At 43.2% G+C, this 23837-nt stretch overlaps 1 protein-coding gene across 2 annotated transcripts in view; it reads left to right on the forward strand.

The window, feature by feature from the left end:
* The window catches only part of GDA (guanine deaminase), a 763322-nt gene that overhangs the window by 552394 nt on the left and 187091 nt on the right, over positions 1–23837 (forward strand). Inside the window, exon 9 of one of the 2 annotated variants that reach the window (XM_086961261.1) lies at positions 8482–8589. The exons of the other annotated variant lie outside the window; for it this stretch is intronic. Within the exon in view, the coding sequence (XP_086817387.1) occupies positions 8482–8589 (108 nt within the window). The remainder of the gene's footprint in view (positions 1–8481; positions 8590–23837) is intronic. 2 annotated transcript variants of the gene reach the window in all.

Here is a 23837-nt window from a genome sequence, read left to right on the forward strand (position 1 = left end):
GGTCATCTCAGAACCATTTAGGCACGTTATCTCATACTTTATGGTCAGCTAAACATCTTACTGACGATACGCTCTTCTTTCTTTGGATGCTGAAAAAGCATTTGATCGCATTGAGTGGGAATACCTTTTTACTGTCATGCAAAGGTTTGGGCTGGGCGATCAGTTTATAGATAAAGTGGGACTGCTTTATGATGACCCATCGGCTCAGGTCAATTGCAGCTGTTTCCTATCTACCCCATTTCCAATTAGACATGGTACTCGTCAAGGTTGTCCACTTTCCCCTCTTCTTTTCCTTCTTGCTATGGAACCTTTAGCTGCTGCGATACGACAATCTACTGCTGTGGTAGGTGTCCCCCTTCCAATTGGTCACTCTAAAATTTATTTATACACGGATGATATTCTCCTCACACTCACCGATCTTCCCCGCTCTCTTCCTGTTCTCCTCCGCATTATTAATGATTTCTCTTCCTTTTCTGGTTACAAGATAAATTGGGATAAAAGTGAAGCATTACCCATGTCCATTGGTACTACAAAAGCGGTGATTTCGGGTTTCCCTTTCCATTGGCAACCATCCCGGCTTAAGTATTTAGGAATCTTAATTAATAGAGGGTTGGACAATATAGTTACGGACAATTTGACTCCTTTAATCGCGCAAATGCAAAGAGACTTTGATAAATGGAAGGCTTTGGGTCTATCCTTATGGGGGCGGGTCCAGGCGGTCAAGATGGTTACTCTTCCTTGATTTCATTATGTCTTAGGTATGCTTCCCTTACACATCCCCTTGACCACTCTGAGATCCATTGACTCCAAAATAAAACTTTTTGTTTGAGGCACGGCTAAACCATGTCTTACCTTTGCAAAATTAAAATCTCATCAGTTACAAGGGGGTTTGGGTCTCCCTTTTATCGAGCATTACTCACTTGCTCTTCATCTTTCGCAACTTGTTTTTTTCTACCTAAAGCTAAAGACATATCTCAATGGTTACCCCTTGAATGTCACTTATTAGCTTCTGGTCTTGGTTTGTCCCTTCTATATGGCAAAGGGGTCAGTTCTTCTAATCCTAAAAACCCTATTTTATCCGCAATGTATAAATCCTGGCAGAGAGGTCATTGTATACTTAAATCTAATTCGCGTATCCATATCAAAGCTCCTTTATGGCTTAATTCTGCTGTTCGTGTTGGGGGTCGCACTTTGTCTTGGCCTGTATGGCAGGAGGCAGGTATTCAAACTATAGATCAATTGTTTCACAATAACGCTTTTAAATCCTTTTCTCAACTCTGTGAAGAATGTCATCTACCATCCACACAATCCTGTAAATACACTCAACTTCAACAAGCTCTCACAAAACATTTAGGCCCTCCGCCTGACTTGATATCTGTATCTCCTATTTTGTCCTACCTTCAGTTATGGGGGAATCTTAAAGGTATGACTTCTGGTCTTTATAAAACTTTTTTACATCCTCTGTTTTCGCAGCCTCTCTCGCAAGCTCTCCAGTTGAGATGGCAATCTCGTTTATCAGTTGTATATTCCAATACTCAATGGGATCAACTATTGGAAGGATTACATAAGGGAGTTCGAGAAGCCTGTCTTAAATTTTGCATTTTTAAAATTGTACATGAATGGCATTGGTCTCCAGTTAAATTGCATCATGCTAAGTTATTATCACATACTTTGTGTTGGAGGTGCTCAGCTTCTGGATGTGATATTACGCATGTTATCTGTGAATGTCCTCGTACAACTCCCTTTTGGCTTTTTGTACGGAAGACGTTAGCCAATGCCATGTCACTTCCTCTGTCCCTTACTTCTCTAAATATTATTTTTCATGATTTTCGTAGCCTTCTGAAGCTTTCTAGACCACAAACTCGTCTTCTTCATACCGCTTTGGCCACGGCCAAAATCTGTATACTGCGGTACTGGATATCTCCTCTGCCTCCTTCGCAGGAGGAGTGGTTGGTGGCGATGTTGCAGACAGCTCTACATGAACGTACAATTTATAATTTGCAGAATCAAGCTTCCATTTTTCTCCAGGTGTGGTCCCCTTTTCTGGAAGCCACTGTGCATAGCGACCCTGTTTCCACTCCTCCTTCTCCTCTGATTGTTCTACCTTCCTAATTCTATTCTTTTAGGTTCTCTTCCTCGTATTGTTCAGCTTTACATTCTTTTCCCCTTACTTCTTTTCATACCTACTCGTATTGCTGTTTCCTTCCTTATTTATTCCTTATCTTTTTTTCTCTTCCTTTTCCTTATTCTTTCTTTTCTTCATTTCTCTTCTCTTTTCCTTTCCTTTATTCTTCTTCTATAATGTACTTATTTTGCACTTTTCTCATTACTAATCTCTTTAGGATTATGGAATATATGATATCGCTACGTCCTCATATTTATTATATTTTGTGTAATACTTTACCTCATTGATAATATTTTTATTTATCAAAGATGTTATTTTGCTTTAATTTGGCATTTGTACTATTGTCTCAAAATTTCTAATAAAAAATTTCAACACAAAAAGAAATTGCTCACCAACTTTTTTAGAATGGAAAAAGATTGGTTGGTTCACAATCCAATCTCCCTCATCAATATTAATGAGGTAGGTCACAAGTTGCAACTCACTAGGATTGGATGCCTTCACAAGTTTGGAGGCCTTCTGGGGTCAGCAGACCACTATGCCTATGATTGCATTTTAATGAAGTAATTTTTTTTGTTTTAAAGGAACAGGACTGCATAAGATTTTTTTGTTAAATGCCTACTACTTTTACATGCACATATAATATTTTTAGTTTAAATGTTAATGTAAATGTATTTTATATATAGATTTTGAATGCAGAACAAAGTAAAGAAATGCTACAACACTATTAACTTAATTTCAAAATAAATCTTGAACGATATAAAATAAAATGAAACTTATTTCAAATAAAAACATTAATTCCCACCTAAATAAAAAAAAAATATGCATTACCAAATATAATTAGGGCTCCCGGTTTTACAGTATTTATTTTTTAACGTTTCTGTCTGTATTTATCCATATTTATTTTTTGCCCATCTTATTGGTATTTATTCATAGTTATTTTGTGTTTCGCGAATAAATAGAATCGTAAAATGGTATATATCCACATTTATTTAACTCTTAGACGGACACTCATATGTTGATTCCTGTCATCTTTTAGCAAATTAAGCACCCACATATAACAAAACACAACACCCACAGTTATATATTAGCGCTATACTGCAAATATATGTTAAACTATGCCTATATTTAAGGAAATCTCATCCTGTTTTTTACCTCCCCATGCTGCCTATTTGCTTAGCTTTTTGCCTAAACAGCATGAAGAGTCTCTCACAAAAAGCACAATTTCAGTATTTGCAGCTTTTACAAATTAATACAGACAGGAAACATTCGAGCACATGCATCATTGTAGAAATTTGCATTTCCTAAATTGCGAAAATTAAGGAATCGCAGTTTAGGAATTGCAAAATCCTATGCATCAAGAAATCCTACATTTTTTTAGGATTTCTTAATTTTCGGAATTTGTGATTCCTTAACCCCTTCGCTGCGGCGGGAATTCCGCCGCAGCGCTAAGGGGGCGGGGGGGCCAAGCGGCGCTCGCATGCTCATGATGGAGCCGCTCCGTCACGAGCCGCGGTTGAGCTGTGCTCGTGACGGAGCAGTTCCGTCACGAACGCGCCCGCTCAATGGAACGCTCAGCGCAGGCGCGAAATTCGCGTCGAGCGGGCCATGACGGAACCGCTCCGTCATGAGCACAGCTCAACCGAGGCTCATGACGGAGCGGCTCCGTCATGAGCATAGAATGGTTTAATTGCGAATAGCAATTAAGGAATGGCATTACATTGATTCCTATGGGCCTAGAGACCCATAGGAATCAATGCCGTTTTGCATTTCTATTTTTTGGAATTCGCAATTTGTTGATGCATTGCAAGGGTCCAGAGGGGGGTCCAAAGGACCCCCCCTGCACCCCTGAAATGTACTTTAAAGTGCATGTTTCACACACACATGTTCTAAGGACATGTGTGTCTGTAACACGACACTTTCCAAAATGCATTTTTGTGCTTTTTTAAAGAATTTCGCAAATTAACACGAGGGTCAACCTCGTGTTCATTTGCACTTCCTATTTCAAAATTTGCATTTTTAAAAAAATGTATGCATTGCATTTAAGGAATCGCACAAATGTGATTCCTTAAATGCATTCGCATTTTTAGGAAATGCAAAAAAAAGCAAATTTTGAAAAATTGTTTCATGCATCCCAAAAGCGTATTTAGGAAGCGCAAACGGCCGAATTTACCGATTCACACCGTTTGCACTTCCTAAATAGGTTGATGCATGTGCCCATAAGTTTTCTGTCTGTATTTATCTGTAAAAAGCAGGAAAAACGGAAATCTGGGAGCCTTAGTTATAATTATTTAAAGTGATTTATAGAATTAATTAAAAGTAATTTCATTATATTGTAATAACACATAATGCTACATTCATTTATAAATTCAAAAAGGCTTGTTAAAATATTTTATATTTAAATAATATATGCATTTTCTTTTTATATTTAAATTATATTTATTTGCATGTTTAGCTATTTTAGATAATTCAATTTAATTCAATATTATTTCCTATAAGGTTTTATTTTAAGTCTCTACCTCTATTATTTTCTATGAGAGGGTGTTGTCATATTATTTTTCTTTAAATTTTTTATACAGAGTTTTATATAGCGTGAACGGGACCCGAAGTATCGGGTATCAGAGTGCTTTACATAGCACCAGTTGCGTTACATGATGACACATTCATTTTTGTTAGGCACAGGGAGATTACCGTATTTTCCGGCGTATAAGACGACCTTTTAACCCCTTAAAATTTTCTGGGAAGTCGGGGGTCGTCTTATACGCCGGATACAAAAATTGGCGGTTTATTTCACATAGCGCGGACTTCACCCGAAGGTGTCAGACCGCGTCTCAATTGAAATGGGTGCCGCTTAGGGAACTCCAGCACAGAACAAAGAACGTAGGCGGTCTTGAAAATAAATTGATCGCACTGTGCAACACGATATCAGCCCCTCGCCAGCCAGAGGCAACTCAAACACTGCGCAAGCTTTAAAAGAAAACAAATGGCGCGGGAACTCCAGCACAGAACAAAGAACGTAGGCGGTCTTGAAAATAAATTGATCGCACTGTGCAACACGATATCAGCCCCTCGCCAGCCAGAGGCAACTCAAACACTGCGCAAGCTTTAAAAGAAAACAAATGGCGCCGTGAACCCTACCTGGACTGCAGCTGCACATCCCCCAGGCAGACGAGGCGCTCCTCCACGTGTGCTGATCTCTCTCTCCTTCCGCAATTCTTACGCTCATCGGAAGGAGAGGAGCGTCAGTACCACATGATCTCCTCAGTCCATGGAGATAGAAAGGGGACTGTAGGACGTTAGGAAGTGGGGGTCGTCTTATACGGCGAATATATCATGAAACCTACATTTTGTCCATGAAAGTAGGGGGTCGTCTTATACGCCGGGTCGTCTTATACGCCGGAAAATACGGTAAGTGATTTGCTCAGAATCACAGGATGTTGAGCACCATTGCCGAGATTCAAACCCGGTTTCCCAGATTTGAGGTAGACCGCTCTAGCCGTTAGGCCAACTCCTCTCTTAGTTGCTACAATAGTTTCCTAATGGATAGACTTCGTTCTGTTTAAATATGAGGGAGAGTTGTCTGTGTTGAATGGGCCTTCCAATACGGTGCTCTCCTGTTACTAAAGTGTTACTAAAACTGCAACCACAGTAGGGAATCTGCTCACTATTTGTATATGGCCTAAGGCCCACAGACACTTTTTGCTGGTTGCTTTTATTTCATCTATGTTATTACAATATGCTGTCAATGTTTGCAATATTACAGAATGCTTTTATCATGCTCATACTAGGTGTAATGTTGAGCGTATTTCTAGCTGTTTCCTATATGGACTGTTATAAATAAGAATTCCCATAATTTTCTGTGCACAATACATAGAGAATCATGAGGTTGCTTTCTCGTGGTAGCTTGTGAAACAGTATAAATACCGTGTTTCCAGTTCTTAAACAGCAAGGTGCATCTTCATTCCAAGGAGTTCGCTCATTTTCTCCAGCATTAAGGCCATTATCAGATAACAAGCTGAGCTTGCACAGGCAAAGCATTGCTTCGCAGGCCTCAGGCCACCTTCACACACTAAACAAGTATGCATGAATGTTTTGCGCCCATCTTAAAGGCAGACCTAGTGTGAATTCTCTTTAGCAAAATCTTAGTAGTAAATGTTGCCTATTTTGATACTGTTTGCTTTCTGCTCATTTTTATTCGTCACAATTCTTCTAATATTTGCTGTAACAGTCTTGAAAATATTCTGCACCAACTTGGCTTCAAAATGAAGCCTTATGAAATGCTATTTTAGGTTTCTTGTGTCTGTGAATTAGAGAGAAAGTGTGAGGGGAATCCACCATAATGCCGATTTCTCTAGAAGGTAATGTTCGTTCCTAAGGTGGAATCCTTCCAGGTATGTTTTGGGAGGGACACCACTTGTCTGCTTTCATCTATCCAGATCATAGACTGGCACGCCTTTCCTGCCTGGGAGATAAGAGCAATTCGTCAAGTGTGGCCAGGAGTGAGCCTGGCACACAAAACTTCACTGATGCCCTCCTCCCAGTGCAACGTATAAAGCGAAAAACAATGTAAGGGGCAAATGTACAGTGTAATTATTTTGTTCCAAGACTATGTCACAATCAATCTATGCTCTTACTATATTCAATTATACTGTGTCTTCATCTTTACGTAGAACTGACGTATGCCTTTCAGCATAACTGACTTAGTGCAACCCATGTTTTGTGAAGTGCATTTGCCAATTTATATGGGCATAATGACATTAGAAATGAAACAACATCATGGTTTTGTTATTATTAAAGTAGGAATGAAAAAACTATCTATAGAAATTAGACATATTAGCATATCTTATAAATGTTCAAAATTTATAGCCCAACTGAAGAACATATCTTATTAATTGTCCACCACTATAATATTATTTTTCTTTAATGAAATACTTTGCAGTTAAAAATTAATAATATTGCAAACAAATAACCAAAATGTACGACCCAATATCAAGGGACTGACATGAAATAGTCACTGTAAATGCAATAATATCACGATATTCAAGTGTAAGGTCATTTGCATTAAGGATAATATCAGGTGGAGACATAAGAACCATTTTTTATACCAAAATATTAAGGACCTTATTACAAGTTTGATGGTGTGGCAGTAGGCCGCCACACCAGCGCCCCGCAGCCACACCAGCAAACCCGTACTGAGACCGCCTGCTGGATTCCTACATGAATCCGGGTCAGGCGGTCCTGCTGTGCCGGTCCCGCGGCTGTACCTTTAAAAGGCTCGTATGTGAGCCTGCGAAAGGCACTGCAATGGGAGCACCAAAACTGTGGCGGTGAGGAAACTCATAATATGCTTGGCGGTGCAGCAGCTGCACCACCTGCATATCATGGCCTCTGACCACTGTGCCACCGCAATGGGATAAAGGAAACCGAAGGTAGCAGCGGTCCGGTGGCAGTCCACACCGCCGTATTCGCAATACAGCGGGTGGACCCCCACCACTGGTTCGGCGGTTTAATGGACTGCCAAACTCGTAAAAAGGCCCTAAGTTCTACGCAATGTGAAAAAAATCTTATTTAAAATCAAAGTAATTTAGATATAGTCTTCAAAAATACATTTACATCTAGGGAAACATAAAGAGAGATGAAGATAGCAAGTTTTAGCTAAACAAGTTGAACACTGAAGCATTTGAAGATATTAGATTGATGTCACGGAAAGGGCCTTGCCTCTTTACCGAGTATGATACCCCCTACTTTCTGATGGATCAGTATATAATTAATTAAAATGGCAAACCTTTGAATAATGGGCACCATTTTGGTTTTAAATATTGGACACCAGTTTGATCAAGCGTGTACATTACATAGTCACCTTATGACAATCAACTCTATTATACCTGTTCTTGTTACATTGAACAATTAAAATTAAAACCGATACTCGCAGTGTATTTATTAACATGTGCAGGCTTGGAAGGTACTGTATACAGCCAATCACTCCCCATTAGAACCCCCTAAACACTTTGTACCAGATTCACTAAGTTAAGGACACTTTACTCATGAAATTTCTTGAGAAAATCAAACCAAGATCATTGGTTAGACCGATGTACTCACAAAGAATATTTATGGAATGTGGCCCTAAGCGGTTAAGCAAGTGGCCCACAGATTTGTGTCCATTGGTAGCTCTAATAAAATAAAGGTAAGGTAAGCTGCGTACATCATTCATGCATATCCACATCAAGGAAGATCCTTGGAATGTGACTGTGCTCTGCGTTTGAATGGGTTGTGCTTGAGATGTAATTCTGTCCATATGCCTGCGCCTGTATTTTATTGCATTTACACTTATTAAAAAATGTGCTGTATTTTTCTTTTAGAGTCATATAAGTGAAGCAAAAGAAGAAGTGTTGTCGGTCAAAGCGATGTATCCTCATCGGGAAAATTACTCCAAAGTATACGAAAGTAACAAACTTTTAACAAGAAAGGTAACTACTGGAATTGTTAATGTCAGTGCATACATACACAGTTGATGGCACTATCCTGGCAGTACACATGTTGAGCATTTAAAGTCACTTATTAAACGCACTTCAGTTTGCAACAAGGTCATTAACTCACATCACCCCGTTACTAGTTTGAGTCCTAGTAGGAACTGAGCAGACAGCTACATGCCTTGTGTGTTTGCCATATTAATCAGTTAAAACCCTGTGTAAATTCTCAACACATCCTTGCATAAATAAAAGGTGAATGCTCTGTCACAGCAGACGACTACGATAATTTAAGGACAATAATTTCTTATGGTAAGGCTGCAAAGCCGTACCAATGGCCAAATGTGTGCCATTTAAATATTATTAACTTCACATTTAAATATGATCAACTTTACACAACAACATACAACATAACATAGAAAGTAGTTTTGATTTAATTACAGGGTATCTATTGTTGGGCAAAGTGACAACAATTATTCCTAGGAATTTGATTGATTAATGTTGGAATTATTGAAAGGTTCATCATGATCAAAAGATTAAAGAGAAACGCAAATGTCTGCTTTTCTATCAAAGAACGTAAGCATAGCAATGCTGTGCCTGGAGTGATCAGCCACGGCCTGTGAAGAGAGTTTCGGTGGGGCAGAAAGGCGGGGCGGGGGAGGGGCAGGGTGGGGGAGGGGGTGGGGTTGCTAAAACCCGGAATATGGATAATTGGAGGTAAGTAAACAATTTAATAAATAAAACGAATTTCGGAGCGTGCCCTGCATCGCAAAATGTGCGCGCTACGAAATTCGTTTTATTGATTAAATTGTTTACTTACCTCCAATTATCCATATTCTGGTTTTTAGCACCCCCGACCCTGCCCCTCCCCCGCCCCACCTTTCTGCCCCACCGGAGCTCCCTCCACGGGCAGCGACTGGGAGTGATAACAGGCTTTTGTCATTTTACTGCTCGGCGTGGACGGCACTGTGCTAATCATATGCTTAAAGAATTTGCTATGGAAATAGCAAAATAGCAAAATACGCCGGTGTTGTAGGGTGCTCTATACAGAAGCTGCCCTCCACCTAAACTTGGGAACTACCCAGAGTCCTCTGCTCCTTTTCTGCATAATTTATGCAGCAGTCTATGTCTTAGAGGGTACTGTTTTGACATACTGGGTGCGCCCTAATGTCTGGACAAAGCGAAACCTCTCTGAAGAGCTATAATGGTAGCAAAACACGTGTCAGAGGTTGCTTTTATTCATTTCAGGTTGTCTTGGAGGGTTTTTTACCAATCCAAAGCTGTAGTACTGTGTCTGGAGTGATGTAAGGTTTTTGTAATTGTATAGCTGGGCGTGGATGGCACTGTGCCAATCCTATGCTTAAAGATTTTGCTGTAGAAATGGCAAAAAGACTTTGGGGCTGATTAGGATAGCAGGCAGACGTATGTCCCCCCGCTGCCCTATCGGAAATGGGGACTTCTGACAGGCTATTGGCGATCCCAATATAGGCATTATGATGGAACTGCCACCATGGCGGTTACAGTGCCTATACCTTGCATTGCAGCAGGTGCAACTGGTTGCAGCATCCGCCCCAATGCAAAATACGGACACCTGACAGCCCTGCACTATGTGGCAGGCACCATGCGGTGCCTGCTCATGGTGCAGGGATATGTAGGGGGGCTCCATAGGTGCCCCCCCAGTGTCCACATCGGAGTGCAAGGGGGGAAGAAGGGCCCGCTATGGGCCCCCAAAGTCCCTTTCCGCCTACCTTTTCACGGCGGGTTACCCATCATAGAAAGGGACATCATAATCCATATGGTTGTGCCTGGCAGGCACCGCCACCATTGTAGGGATATGATTCTCCTCCGATGCACCGGCGGACTGAAGGAGCCCGTCGGATGCGTGGTGGTCGATCTTTCCTACCACCAACTATCCCATGCGGGCGGATAACATGATCCCAATGGCGGTGGGACCGCCACCGACGGTCTGTTGGTGGCGGTCCCACCGTCATCATAATCGGCCGCTAAGTCCCTTAACATCTCGGTGCAGATAGCAATGTGCTAACTCTATGCTCAAAAACTTTGATAGAAAAGCAGATATTTGAGGTGAGCAAATTCAGAGTGTCGCTGATGTTGTAGGATGATCTATACAGGAGCATGAGTATTATCAGTAGCACGTGCTTCACCAGCTGTAGAAACAAGTGCAGGGTGCATCACATTGGCGGCCATTGTGACAGGTTGGGAGGGTTCACATTACTTTTCTTTGGAATCCGTGAATTCATTGGAGCAGCATACCCAAGAAGCAAGATCAGTGTTCCAATAAAATGCTTAACCTTTTTTTTCATGCTTTTCATATGAAATAATTGAAAACAATGGGGTAAACCCAAGAAATCAATAGGACCTGGGTAACTGTATATGTAAAAGGAAAATGGTCCTAGACACAGATTTCAAAACACGGCTAGTGATGTGAGTATTACTTTTTCACAATACACAGCTAGTCAGACTGAATCTGAACATACAAACACATGGAGATGTATTGTTAGCTTAATTCAGCTCAAAGAAGGCAACAAAAGCAAAGAACCCAACACAGCAGTCATTATAGCAAATTCTTACTGCAATTTATTTACAAATTCTTAAAAAAATTTTTGAGCAAAAGAAGAGAAGAAAGGAAAGTATGGTGCTCGAGTAGAGAAAAGTGTAAGTATAGATTTACAGTGATTCAGTGCAAAAGGGGATTATTTGTACATTGCACATATGGAGCCTACCCATTTACAATTTATATACAATATTATACAGGGGAACAAGGGGGGGGCAGGTGTAGGCTTAAAAAAACCACGGGGGGGATCGTCGACGTTTCGACCCTGGCGCAAAACGGGAAAGTCACGACCTCTGCTGCGGGTCTTCTTCAGGACGGAGGTGGGGACAAGGGGCGGGGAAGCACCAATTGAGAGTGATAAGGTGTCGCAAATCCAGATCAGTTGGGCGATGCACCTCTCGTTGAGAAATTTGGCACTAAATAAAGGTTCAGTCAAGTGCCAATATATACACGAAAGTCATTCAGTTCGAAAAGGCCTAGTCCGGTGACATGGAGGACTTATTACCGGCAATGAGGGAACTGGGTTAAGTTCAATTAATTCCTTAATTGCACTGAGATATCCACAATGATCCCAAGACGTGGGGCGGCCAGACCGTACTCCACCTTTATATATATATATATATTGGCACTTGACTGAACCTTTATTTAGTGCCAAATTTCTCAACGAGAGGTGCATCGCCCAACTGATCTGGATTTGCGACACCTTATCACTCTCAATTGGTGCTTCCCCGCCCCTTGTCCCCACCTCCGTCCTGAAGAAGACCCGCAGCAGAGGTCGTGACTTTCCCGTTTTGCGCCAGGGTCGAAACGTCGACGATCCCCCCCCGTGGTTTTTTTAAGCCTACACCTGCCCCCCCCTTGTTCCCCTGTATAATATTGTATATAAATTGTAAATGGGTAGGCTCCATATGTGCAATGTACAAATAATCCCCTTTTGCACTGAATCACTGTAAATCTATACTTACACTTTTCTCTACTCGAGCACCATACTTTCCTTTCTTCTCTTCTTTTGCTCAAAAATTTTTTTAAGAATTTGTAAATAAATTGCAGTAAGAATTTGCTATAATGACTGCTGTGTTGGGTTCTTTGCTTTTGTTGCCTTCTTTGAGCTGAATTAAGCTAACAATACATCTCCATGTGTTTGTATGTTCAGATTCAGTCTGACTAGCTGTGTATTGTGAAAAAGTAATACTCACATCACTAGCCGTGTTTTGAAATCTGTGTCTAGGACCATTTTCCTTTTACATATATTTCATATGAAATAAGCTTGCATTTACAGTGACAAGCACACATTGCCGCATTTCCTTCATTTGGAGACTAACTCAAAAGTGGAATAATACTTTGAATCACATACTGACAACCAGTAGTCATTAGCCTGCATTCATGGTGACAGGCACACCTTGCAAGCTGGTTACTTTAGCCTCCACACTATAGGTACAAACTAATGTAATTGGTGGCAGCAATTCACCCACACTAGGCCCTGACTCATGGAGAGGATAGCAGCTCCTGTACCATTTTTACCAGTTCCGGGAAATCCTCCACTCAATTGGCCACAACGGAAGGAAGCGTTTGAGACATATTTAGAGGCAATTCATAGTGACACATTCACTTCGATGAAAAAAGCGGTTAATATACAACTTTTGTAATAGATGAGTATGCATCCATCATCAAGACCCTGGATAAGAGATTTAATCCACAAAAGAATACGGTTCTAGAGCGCCACAAGTTTTTACAGCGTTCACAACTTTCTGGAGGATCTATTGACGATATTGTAGCTGCTTTAGGAACGCTTTTATCCATATGTAATTATCGGGATTTTAAGGACAAGATTATAAAAGACTTCTACCCACGGAGGTTCCAAGTTTGGAAACAGCATTGGCAATAACTAGAAGTATTGAACACTCCAAACAATGAATACAGAAAATTAACAGTAACTCTAAACTTTGTGAGGTTCAACAGATTTCCAAACAGGTTAATAAACAATCAGTTACAGTAGAGAGGGAAAAGCACCACAGAAAATGTTCAATTACTGCACCAAGTCTTACCGAGAAAAGAATAATAAGCTGTGTTTCTGTTGTGGTAGCAAATCTCGTTTTGCAGTGCTGTCAACCAAACTTGTTTCAAGTGCGGGAAGAAATCACATTTTGCACGGGTGTGTAAATCAGTATCAGGGCAAAAATAGCACATCTCAGTAATGATTAAGTCACTAGAAGCTGTTTTTCCTGATGATGATGATGATGGTAATTGCATATTAATGTTAGCTTCGCCGGAGTATAGTGAAACAGAAGATATATCTACTATGAGTGGGTCTCGCAGAAAGAAACCTCCCGAGTGTGCAGTTGTCGTCAATTAGAGGGAAGTTAAATTTGAGGCAGCTTCAGGCTCTCCTTTCGCACTCATGAATATAAAGAATTTTAAGAAGTTTCAAGGGGTACAGTTGCAAGCATCTCACATTAAAGTACTTGTGTATGGGGGTAAGAAAGTAGAAGTTGGGGGTAAATTTGATGCCACCATGGAGTTGAGGTCAGTTCCACCAATGGCCTGGTGTATGTTGCAAGAGATAGATCTAACCTGCTGGAACGGAACGAACAAGGAGATTTGGATATGGTATTGGACCAAAAATCATTCTGACATGGTCATTTCTAGAAAAAGATGTACAATTGTAATAGGGTGCATAAGGTGCATGTTGGTGAAAGTGTGTGGGTAAAAGAGCATCCTGATGTGTTCAATGGAAAATGGAGTATACTGAAAGGGTTCCAACATAGCATTATTTTGAAAGATAATGCCTTTGCAGTTGTACATAAAGGGCCTCATTATGATGTGATTTGGAAAACCTCCGACTGTCGAAGGCTTTCCGAGTCACATCGACGGTTTTACTTCCAACCGCGCCACTACAATGCAGGCGGTCAAGGGGAAACCAACCGGTCATTCCAGCTGAATTCCGACGGGCACAAGGAGCCCGGAGGCTAGTCGGTTGCCTCACCATAATCCCTAAGGACGGCGTTTACGCCGTCGCGATTACGATTTCGGTTTCCAACAGACTTTCCATGTCGGGCTTTCTGATGTCAGACTGTGGGAAAGCAACTTTGGGGTCCTTAGTAGGGCCCCCTTCTCCCTGTGGTCTCCGATTGGGGGTGGAGGGGCACCTATGGTGCCTCCCTGTTAATCCTTGGACTGTGTGGCATGCACCGTGAGGTGCCTCCCACACGGTGCAGGGATTAACAGAAACTCCAATTTCTCTATGGGAGCTTGTGCTACGGCCGGTTTACCGTCACAACACAAGCTCCCATAGAGGAATCGGAGTATGCACTGTACCATGTGCGGTATATTGTAATAGTTATGTCGGTACCGCCAACAAGAGGTTGGTCGGTCGGTCCCAAGACTGCAGGGGGGTCAGACATCGTAATAAGGCCCAAAGTGTGCAAGGTACCTCTGGGGTTATGGAATGAGCTGAAATTGGAACATGGAAAATTGTGTAGCATGGGTATCATTGAACCTATTGAAGGTTCAGAATGGCTTTGTCCAATGGTGTTGGCTTGCGAAAGGAGACTAGTCCTTGAGATTGTGTGTCGATTTGAAGGATCTGAATGCTGATTATATGGGTCGATCACGAACCACTGCCCAATATTAAAGAAATGTTGGCAACTCTTACGGAAGCAGTATTTTTTTACATCTTTGGACATGTCAGCCACCTATCACCAGAAAGAGTTATGTCAGGAATCGAGACATCTCACATCTTTTGTAATACCTGAGGATGCATGTTGTAATATTCAGATGCCATTTCGATTGGCATCCGCAGCGGAAATTTTTCAGAGATTAATGGGCCATCTGGAGTTCTTTACTTTCAGCACAATATCCTACGTTATGGGAAAGATAGTCATGAGCATGATCAAAGTTTAAGGCAGGTTCTTAATATATTGAGATCTAGTGGGCTGATACTAAAAAGGACAAATTACACATTTCTCAAGATGGGGTGGATTATCTTGGGTATCATGTGTCTAAAGTAAGAGTAAAACCCAAGGTCAAAATTCTAGAAGCAATTGAGACAGCACCTAAACCTACCATTAAAGACCAACTTAGAATTTTTTTGGGCTTGATAGAGTACTATGCCAAAATTGTGGGTAATTTTGCAAGCAAGACAGTGTATTTGAAAGATTTGCTTTAAAAAAACTTGAAGTATGATTGGAATGATACATGTGATAAAGCTTTCGAATCAATTAAACGTCATTTTCAAATCGGACCTGCTAAGCCTGGGGTGGCTTGCTTTACCTCCTTTTGCCAGCGGGACCCTGCCAGCTGTCCCTTCCCGCCGCCGCAGCCTCTGACACCGTGCTGCGGCCGCCGAGCGGGGGAGATTACAATCCCCGGCGTGCTTTGCGGCAGGAAGCCGCAAGAGCAAACTTCCGCGCCTGGAGGCGCTTCAAAGTCCCTCACCAGTCTCGGGGAGCGGGCGTCATTTTCAAATCGGACCTGCTAAGCCTGGGGTGGCTTGCTTTACCTCCTTTTGCCAGAGGGACCCTGCCAGCTGTGTCCCCCGCGCCGCAGCCTCTGACACCGTGCTGCGGCCGCCGAGCGGGGGAGACTACAATCCCCGGCGTGCTTTGCGGCAGGAAGCAGAGAGAGAAAACTTCCGCGTCTGGAGGCGCTTCAAAGTACCTCACCAGACCCGCGTCGCGGGAGCGCCGGGCGAAGCCCGGGCAAAGGGCGGGCCCTCTGTGGCCCTCAGAGGACCGAGAAGGCCGGGACGGGCCACCCCCCTTGCCTCCATCTTACCTACTTACATCTTACCAACAAGGTACTTTTTGTCATCCGTTTGAGCAATACCACTAACTGATTGATCACCCTCCTGTAATCACGATGACACGAAAGGGGGCATTCAATAAAGCAATACCACATAGGGACTCGCCAAAAGGGACACAAGACTTACAAGGAATTAAGCCAACACAGCAATCTCCCTTAAATCCAGGGGTAAATGATCTTATACAGTCACCCGAGTGCATAATTACAAATCATTCACGTGTATCTGTCTTCGACTTTGGGAATAGCTTAACAGGGCTAGACGAACTAAACAGTCTATGTGGAACTATGTACACTTTAGCGGCCAGCAGTCCTGAATATATTAGCGCCCCAATTGGTTCACAAAACTTGAATAACAGTCCGTACGAACGTCCCCTTATTAACCCTGCAGACGCCCAGAGTATAGTAACAGCAAGGCCCCCACCTGGTAAAAGTAAGTGCGAGACAGACAAACAAAATGGAAATCCACCTAAACATCCCAAATTGTCTTCTAAATCCTGGCTGTTTCCAATTACTTCCCCTCCAACTCCAGATCCGGGTGAAATTGTGGGAGGGTTAGATCTTTCAGCACCGCCCTCACAGTCGTCCTTACTGACCCTTATTGAACGGCTAATTAATTCCGCCATTTCACCATTGATGGCAAAAATAGACCTTCTAGGGGATAGACTTACGGAATTAGAGACCACGATCAACACAAACCTGGCCCCCATAAAAAATCAGGTATATACCAGGCAATCCCCTTCATCTGCTGTTTCTGGAACCCCTAAACCAACTGCACCAAGCACCAATGCTCAGACTCAGGCCACAGCTCCCAATATATTAGATCCAGAGGACCCTCACCCTCTGCCAAATCGTGTTTTTCCACAGCGCAACATCGCCAGTTCAGGGTCAAACATAGCACCTCATATTCACTTACCACCAGAGGCTGCTCCCTTTGTTTATTTTCTATCAGGAGTGCCACCAATCACACAGGGGAAAACTGAAACCCAACATGAGCTACAGAACAAAGTTATCCACTGGTTATCTAGGAATAGACCCCTGCCTGCTGAACTTAATGGCAGAATACTAGCCGTTAGAAGGGTGGGCTGGTTAGGTCCCCTTCGAAAGGATATCGTCGGGGATCTGGTCTTAGTGAAATTCTGTCACAGAAACATTGTTTCGTTCCTCCAATCCTGGTACTGGCAAGATGAACATCGCCCGATATATACTGGGGACCTTCATGACTTTTACCCTCATTATCCCGCACTTAGACCACGGGCTGGCTATACCCATGCTATCGATAAATCTGCCTGGAGAACGATCAATGGCAACCCCCCTGCACCAAACCGTCTAGATATGCTACGCTGCAGAGGCTTTTATTAGCAGCCCATGGAGAAGGCGATATCTTTGTAAAGGCAAGATTGCTAGAATACATAACTGTCTAAATATTGTGTAAAGTTGTTTTCTTTATGAATGAGGTCACATTTTAGGACTGGGATCCTCTCTCTTTGAACAATCTTTTAAGTCTTACTTTTTAAGTTCGTCAATATTTTGCGGGCCATGTCAAAGTTGTTTTAATTGTATGTTTTTTAAAACTGTACGCTTTTATGATTTGTATAACAAAATCGAATAAAGCTAAACTGAAACTGAAACAGATATTGTTGCAGCTTGCCCCCTCAAAACACTCAACACTAATGACAACTGCATTATTTCTACTGCTGCCACCAATCTGGTCCTAGGAGCTGTACTCATGCAGAAGCGAAGCAATGGTTGTGAGAAAATCATTGCGTGTGCTTCAAGGATGTGAGAGGTGCGGAAGTTACTTATTCCACCATAGAGAAGGAGGCCCTTGATTTGTGTATAGAACTTCAAACATTTTATGTGAGTCAGCAGGTTCATACTGCGAACGAACCATAAACCACTCATCATCACCACTCATCCCAAGCCTACCCTCACCAAACTTTCCATCTGGTACTTAAACACTTGCTCGTTAGCCAGGCATCAGCTAGAGATTTTTCACCTGCTAGACACCCTCAGACCCGACATACTGTTTCTCTCTGAAACATGGCTCTCATCCGAGTCCATGCCAGACATCCTGGCTGCATTACCTGACAATTATTATATGCTCCAGGCAAACAGACCTGATGGGAAGATGGGGGGGGGGTTGCCTTTGTCATCTCCCACTCGCACATCTTCACTTCCCTTACGATTCCCAATACCCCTTTGGCTGACATCCTAGCAGTCACACTACACTCTAAACACTTCCCGCTTACATGTGTACTATGTTACAGGCCACCAAACCCTTCATCGAACTTTATCCAGTTCTTTAGTAACTTGGCTGCAGAGCTGACTGTCAACCACGCCAAACTCCTCATCATAGGGGATTTCAATTACTGGCCACATGACCCACATGAAAACCCCGGCTCCAAACAATTCACGGACTTACTCAATGGGCTGAACTTTTCAGAACATATCAAAGTGGCCACCCACATGAAAGGGCATACTCTGGACCAGGTCTGGAGTCTAAACCTGGACATCCTCGACCTCCGAGTCTCCCCTTGTGCCTAGTCCGACCATTACTTTGTTTCCCTCTCCATCATCCAGCCGACCGCCATTGTAAACCACATAGCTGCTCCCATAATTGGTCCGAAACTGGAAACATGAGACATTCCCTCCCTCTGCACGAACCTCACTTCCTCTCTTCTCGCCTCTCCTGATCTCACTGACCTACAATGCTCACCTCATATGCAGGCTGAAGCTCTCGCCTCCTGGCTGGCCCAGGCGAGAGAGAACTTTGCCGCCTAGAAAGCCCTCAAAAGGAAGAGACCCCAAGACGCCCAACTTTGGTTCACAAAAGACCTTAACCTCTTCGATGCTCATGACGAGCTGAGCTCGTCATGAGGCACAGTTGAGCTGTGCTGATGACGAGCTGAGCTCGTCATGAACAATGGGGATTCTGGCAATCCAGCACAGAAGGAAAATATTGCTAGCAGCCAAGGTGTTAAGGACAGAAAACTCGCACTGCGCCAATTGGAGCGCAAGTGGAGGCTTCACTACTGCCCCCTTAAAAAAACTTCCTTCCTTACGGCCCTACAGGACTATAAAGCAGCCATTCTCTCGGCCAAACCTGCATATTTCTCTGCAAAAATATTGAGCTCAAATTGTAAATCTAAAACCATTTTTTCCATCGTGGATGAGCTGGTAAAACCTGATCGTGTCACTGCTAAATCCCTCCCATCACAATCCCTCTATGACTCCCTCAATAGCTACTTTATTGAAAAGATTATCACAATTAAAAATAGCATCCCCACTGTTGCCACCATACCGAATTCCACGGTGGCCTCTCCCAACCCCGCCCAATATCTCAAGTTCCCCACGCTCACTGAAGAAACCTTCTTCTCTCTTCTTAGGAAAATCAAGTCTGGCTCCCCCCAGGATAGCTGCCCCCACCCCCCATATTAGTTGGGAGATCTTTCTTAACATTCCTATGCCCCCCCTTTCTCTTTTGAACAACTGCCTCTCCTCTGGGGTGGTCCCTCTCTCCTTCAAAACAGCCTTAAAAAACCTAGAGCAGATCCCGGCACTCTCTCTAACTTCCACCCAATCTCCCTCCTCCCCTATTTGGGTAAAGTCCTGGAGGCCTTTGTGGTTAACTGTCTGAGCACCTTCGTTGAATCTACCCACTTTCTTGATCCTCACCAGGCTGGTTTCAGGCCTCAGCATTCCACTGAATCAATTTCCCTGGCCGTCCACAAGGAGCTAAGAAAGGGGGTGGACCAGAACATGTCTCAGGCATTGGTGCTCATGGATTTGTCAGCGGCATTCGAGACCGTCGACCATACCATCCTCCTTGAACGTGTCAAACACACCGGCATCCGGGGCTACCACTGAGATGGATCACCTCCTTTCTCCAAGATCTCGTCCAGGCAGTCTCCCTCACCCCTTCTCCTCGGTGGGAAAGCGTCTCACCTGTGGAGTCCCGCAGGTCTCCTCGCTCTCACCACTTCTCTTCAATCTTTACATTCGTCCCCTAATCTCAGAGGTTCAGCAAAAATCTGTGACCATCTTCAATTATGCTGACGATCTTCAGCTCATCTTTAACATCGACCCCTCCCCGTCTTCCCTCCAAAACGTCCACTCCGTCATGACCTTCATTAGCTCCTGGATGAACTTAAATCAGCTTAAACTCAACCCCGACAAGACTGAGTTAGTCCTCACTGGGCCTCATGGCAACCCCTGGAATTCCTCCTTTTGGCCCCTCTCACTTGGCCCCTCTCCCTCCCCTGGTGACTCTGTCAAGAGCTTAGGCATCATCATTAGCAAGGACCTCTCCATGAGGGCTCAAATCAACTCAGTTGTATCCGTCTGCTTCTTCCATCTGCGTCGCATTCGGAAAATCAGCAGACTCCTCTCCCACGAAGCTCTTGTTCAGGTCACTCTGGGACTAGTCATGTCTCGCATTGACTATGTGAACTCCCTATATGTGGGCATACCTGCTTATCAATCCCAACGCCTCCAACTCATCCAGAATCAGGCAGCCAGGCTGATTCATGGCCAACCAAGATCTAGTCACACCAAGCCCCTCCTTAAGAACCTTCAATTGCTCCCAGTAGTCCAGTGCAGCCTCTTCAAACTTGGCTGCCTGATTCACAAAGCCCTCTCCTCTCAGGGGCCTTCTTTCATTTCCTCCCTCTTACATCGCTATGTTCCCCAACGTGCTTTACGCTCCTCCAACTCCAATCTTCTGACCCCCTGCTCCTTCAGACGTAAGAAACATGGAGGCCTGAAATTCTCTACCCAGGCTCCATTCCTTTGGAACTCCCTCCCCCAGCACTCCGCCTTCTTCCCTCCTATGCTCACTTCAGAAAATCACTTAAAACTTGGCTCTTCTCGTTAGCTCACGACTAGTTTTGCCCCACCATGTACCTCTCAGCCCTTCCACTCCAGCGCCAAGAAACCTTAGGTGTACGTGCGCTCTACAAATCCCATTTATCATATCATATCATAAACCGCTGGTGGACCAATTTAGCACAATCAGCGGGAGGAAGAGCTCCTCATTTCGTCAAATGGAAAAATAGACTTCAAGAGTTTCGGGACAAACTAGAATAAGTGGCTGGTGCTAAAAGTTTTACTGCAGATTGCTTGTCAAGATTGCCTTTGTGCATGTCTGAATCCCAATTGGAAGAGAGTGATGATTTGGACATAGAGTGCGTGGTAAGTTCAATTGATTTTGCTATGGTAAGGGGCCTCTCAGAAGGGAATAGATGGAAGCATTAGAAATGAGATACAAAGGGGCATATGTACGAGGAAGCAGCGGAGTGAGGCGTTAGTCTTCCAGGCTAACGCCTCACTTCGCTACTTCTGATACGCATGGCTGCACCATATTTACAAAGATATCGTGCACCCTTGCATTTCCCCCTGCGCTGCTGCTACACTTAGCAGTGTAGCGTCAATGCAGGGGACCTTCCTGTACATAAACAATCCATGGCACTTTGCTTTTTCCATGTGTGCTGCACAAGGCAGTCAATGGCCTGTTGTCAAAGAGGTTTGGGGGCTAAATTTCATACTTAAGGGTTTCTGATGAATTGCCAGTTGTTGAGGGCCTTTGGCATAGGGTTGGGCTGTTGGTGGTGCCATCATATTTGCATGACAAATGTTTGACTCTGAATCATGGGGGTCATATTGGTGTCTGTGCCATGAAGTGTAGACTACAGGAGGATTTTTGGTGGCTCAGTGTTGATTTGGCTGTGGAGCGCTTTGTCTGTGATTGTGGTGCGTGTGTTATGAGTGACAAGTCACAGGTGACTCCTGTTTTAGCTCCCTTGCCCCCATTGTCACAGTTAATTTGCCATGGCATAAGTTGGCTTTTGACATATCTGGACTTGATAGTGTTCCGGGCCAGTATACTATACAGTGTGCTGATTGATTATTTTACTAAATGGCCTGAGATCAAATTTGTGATAGTGTTAATTACAGTGTGGTCACTGATTTTTTTCAAAAAGGTGTGTTTGAGGAAAGGATACCCTGAAGAATTGGTGACTGAGAATGGTATCCAGTTGATGTCAAAGGAAATGAGGGCATTTTTGGGTTCGGCTAACATTAAGCATATCAGAACATCCTTGTATCATCCAAAAAGCAATGGTCTGGGGGAGAGGATCGATCACTGTAACAAAGATCAGCTGCAATAGGCATTAAGAAATGGTCTGTAATGGAAGTCTACAATCAGAAACATGATTTGGGCCATGAGGACAACACTCCATATTAGTGCAGGAGTATCACTTTTTACTTTGCTAAGAGGGACTGTTGCTGGGTCCAAGTTGAACGGTTAGTGGATAAACAGGAAGGGTGTTGATGCTGCCAAGATTGGCAGTGTTGTGGATGTGAGCTGTCAGGTACAAAAGAAATGTGGTACTGTCGGGGGAAAAAGACAACCAAATGTCTGTTAAGGTTGGCGACTGGGTAAGGATTAAAAAAACCTGATCATATAAATGAGTTTCACATTTTTCTGCCCCAGTTCAGGTGAAAGAGGTGAAAGAACATGTTGTGATTCTCAAAACTGGTAAGGTGTGAATGAGTTTTATTTCTTTGGTGCCTAACTTCATGTCCCTATTTGTGTGTGAGGAAATGGGTGTGAGCACGGAAAAGCAGAATGATGCCAGGTGCGACATGCTTCAATCTTGGTCTTCTCACAGAATAAAAACCTGTCCAATGAAATGTAACGATTACGTTACTCAGTAAACGTTAATTGTTTTGTGAACACACACAATTATTTTTTTTACAGATTGGTCTGTTTTTTTCTTTTCTGAAGTCATCGCTTCTGCATGTTTATACGTACATTTAGCATGTTGTTGGTTGTTTCACTTTGGTTGTTTGTTACCAACTTTACAGGTTCTGGATTATGTTCTTCTAGGAGACCTCTCCATGTCATCCATGCACTTTTATTACTTTATTATGTAATGTAAGGTGTGGAACAAGAGTTTTGTTTCTTCGATGCCTAACTCCATGTCCACTTTCAGTGTGAGCAAATGGGCGTGAGCACAGAAAAGCAGGACGCCCTGCGCCCAATCCCTTGCGTGCGCCTCCTTTTGCCCACTGTGCGCAACCTTTGGCCGTGCTCAGTGTGGGATTCGGGCAAAGCCTAGTCTGTGACCAGGCCTTGTGCCCAACCCATTACAACATCATTACCTCATGCAGCACACAGCATGTGATTGGTTTCGCACATCCTGACAGCACTCAGGCAGGCTTACTGACTTTGTCAAAAAGTTACAAGAGCAAAATGTAAAACATGAGCCTATTAGCTTTATTAAGGGGTGAACACATCAATATATATAAACAAATTCACACAATGCAGTGTTTAATAACGAATATTATAAAATATTTACTAACGATTAGGGGTGGATGGAATTTGCGGAGTTTCTCTCCGTGGAATTCCGCAGCGTTCCATAAAACTCCATGCGATTCCCAGGCTTTCTGCTCACCCCTAATTTCTAGCAAATATGTGATGTCTGCTTGATGAATAGCTTTTTCAATTAATTTTACGCTGGTCCACTAGATGGCAGCATATCTATATAATGTAGACAAACAATAGTGGAGAAATCCGTTCGGCTTCTGAGCTTTCTGGGATTTCTTATAGGGATTAAATGCAGGGAGAATCATGCTCTTGCGTTGAGGCCAATTCCACCAAAGTTGCTATTGCAGATCGGGCACACGTTTCAAATAAAAACTAAAAGACGATTTGCGCTTCTTTCGAAAACGAATCCTTGGCAAAGCCAATAGGTCTCGCGTTGAGGTCTTAAACTTAATGCAAGTAGTACATGGCTTGTGTCACCAAAGAGGACTCCTTACACACAGTGTTTTTCTTCAAACAGATATCAGTTTTGGTCACTGAATAACTTTT

Source organism: Lissotriton vulgaris, chromosome 3_1 (assembly GCF_964263255.1).
Source record: "Lissotriton vulgaris chromosome 3_1, aLisVul1.2, whole genome shotgun sequence".
In the NCBI taxonomy this organism is placed as follows: domain Eukaryota; kingdom Metazoa; phylum Chordata; class Amphibia; order Caudata; family Salamandridae; genus Lissotriton; species Lissotriton vulgaris.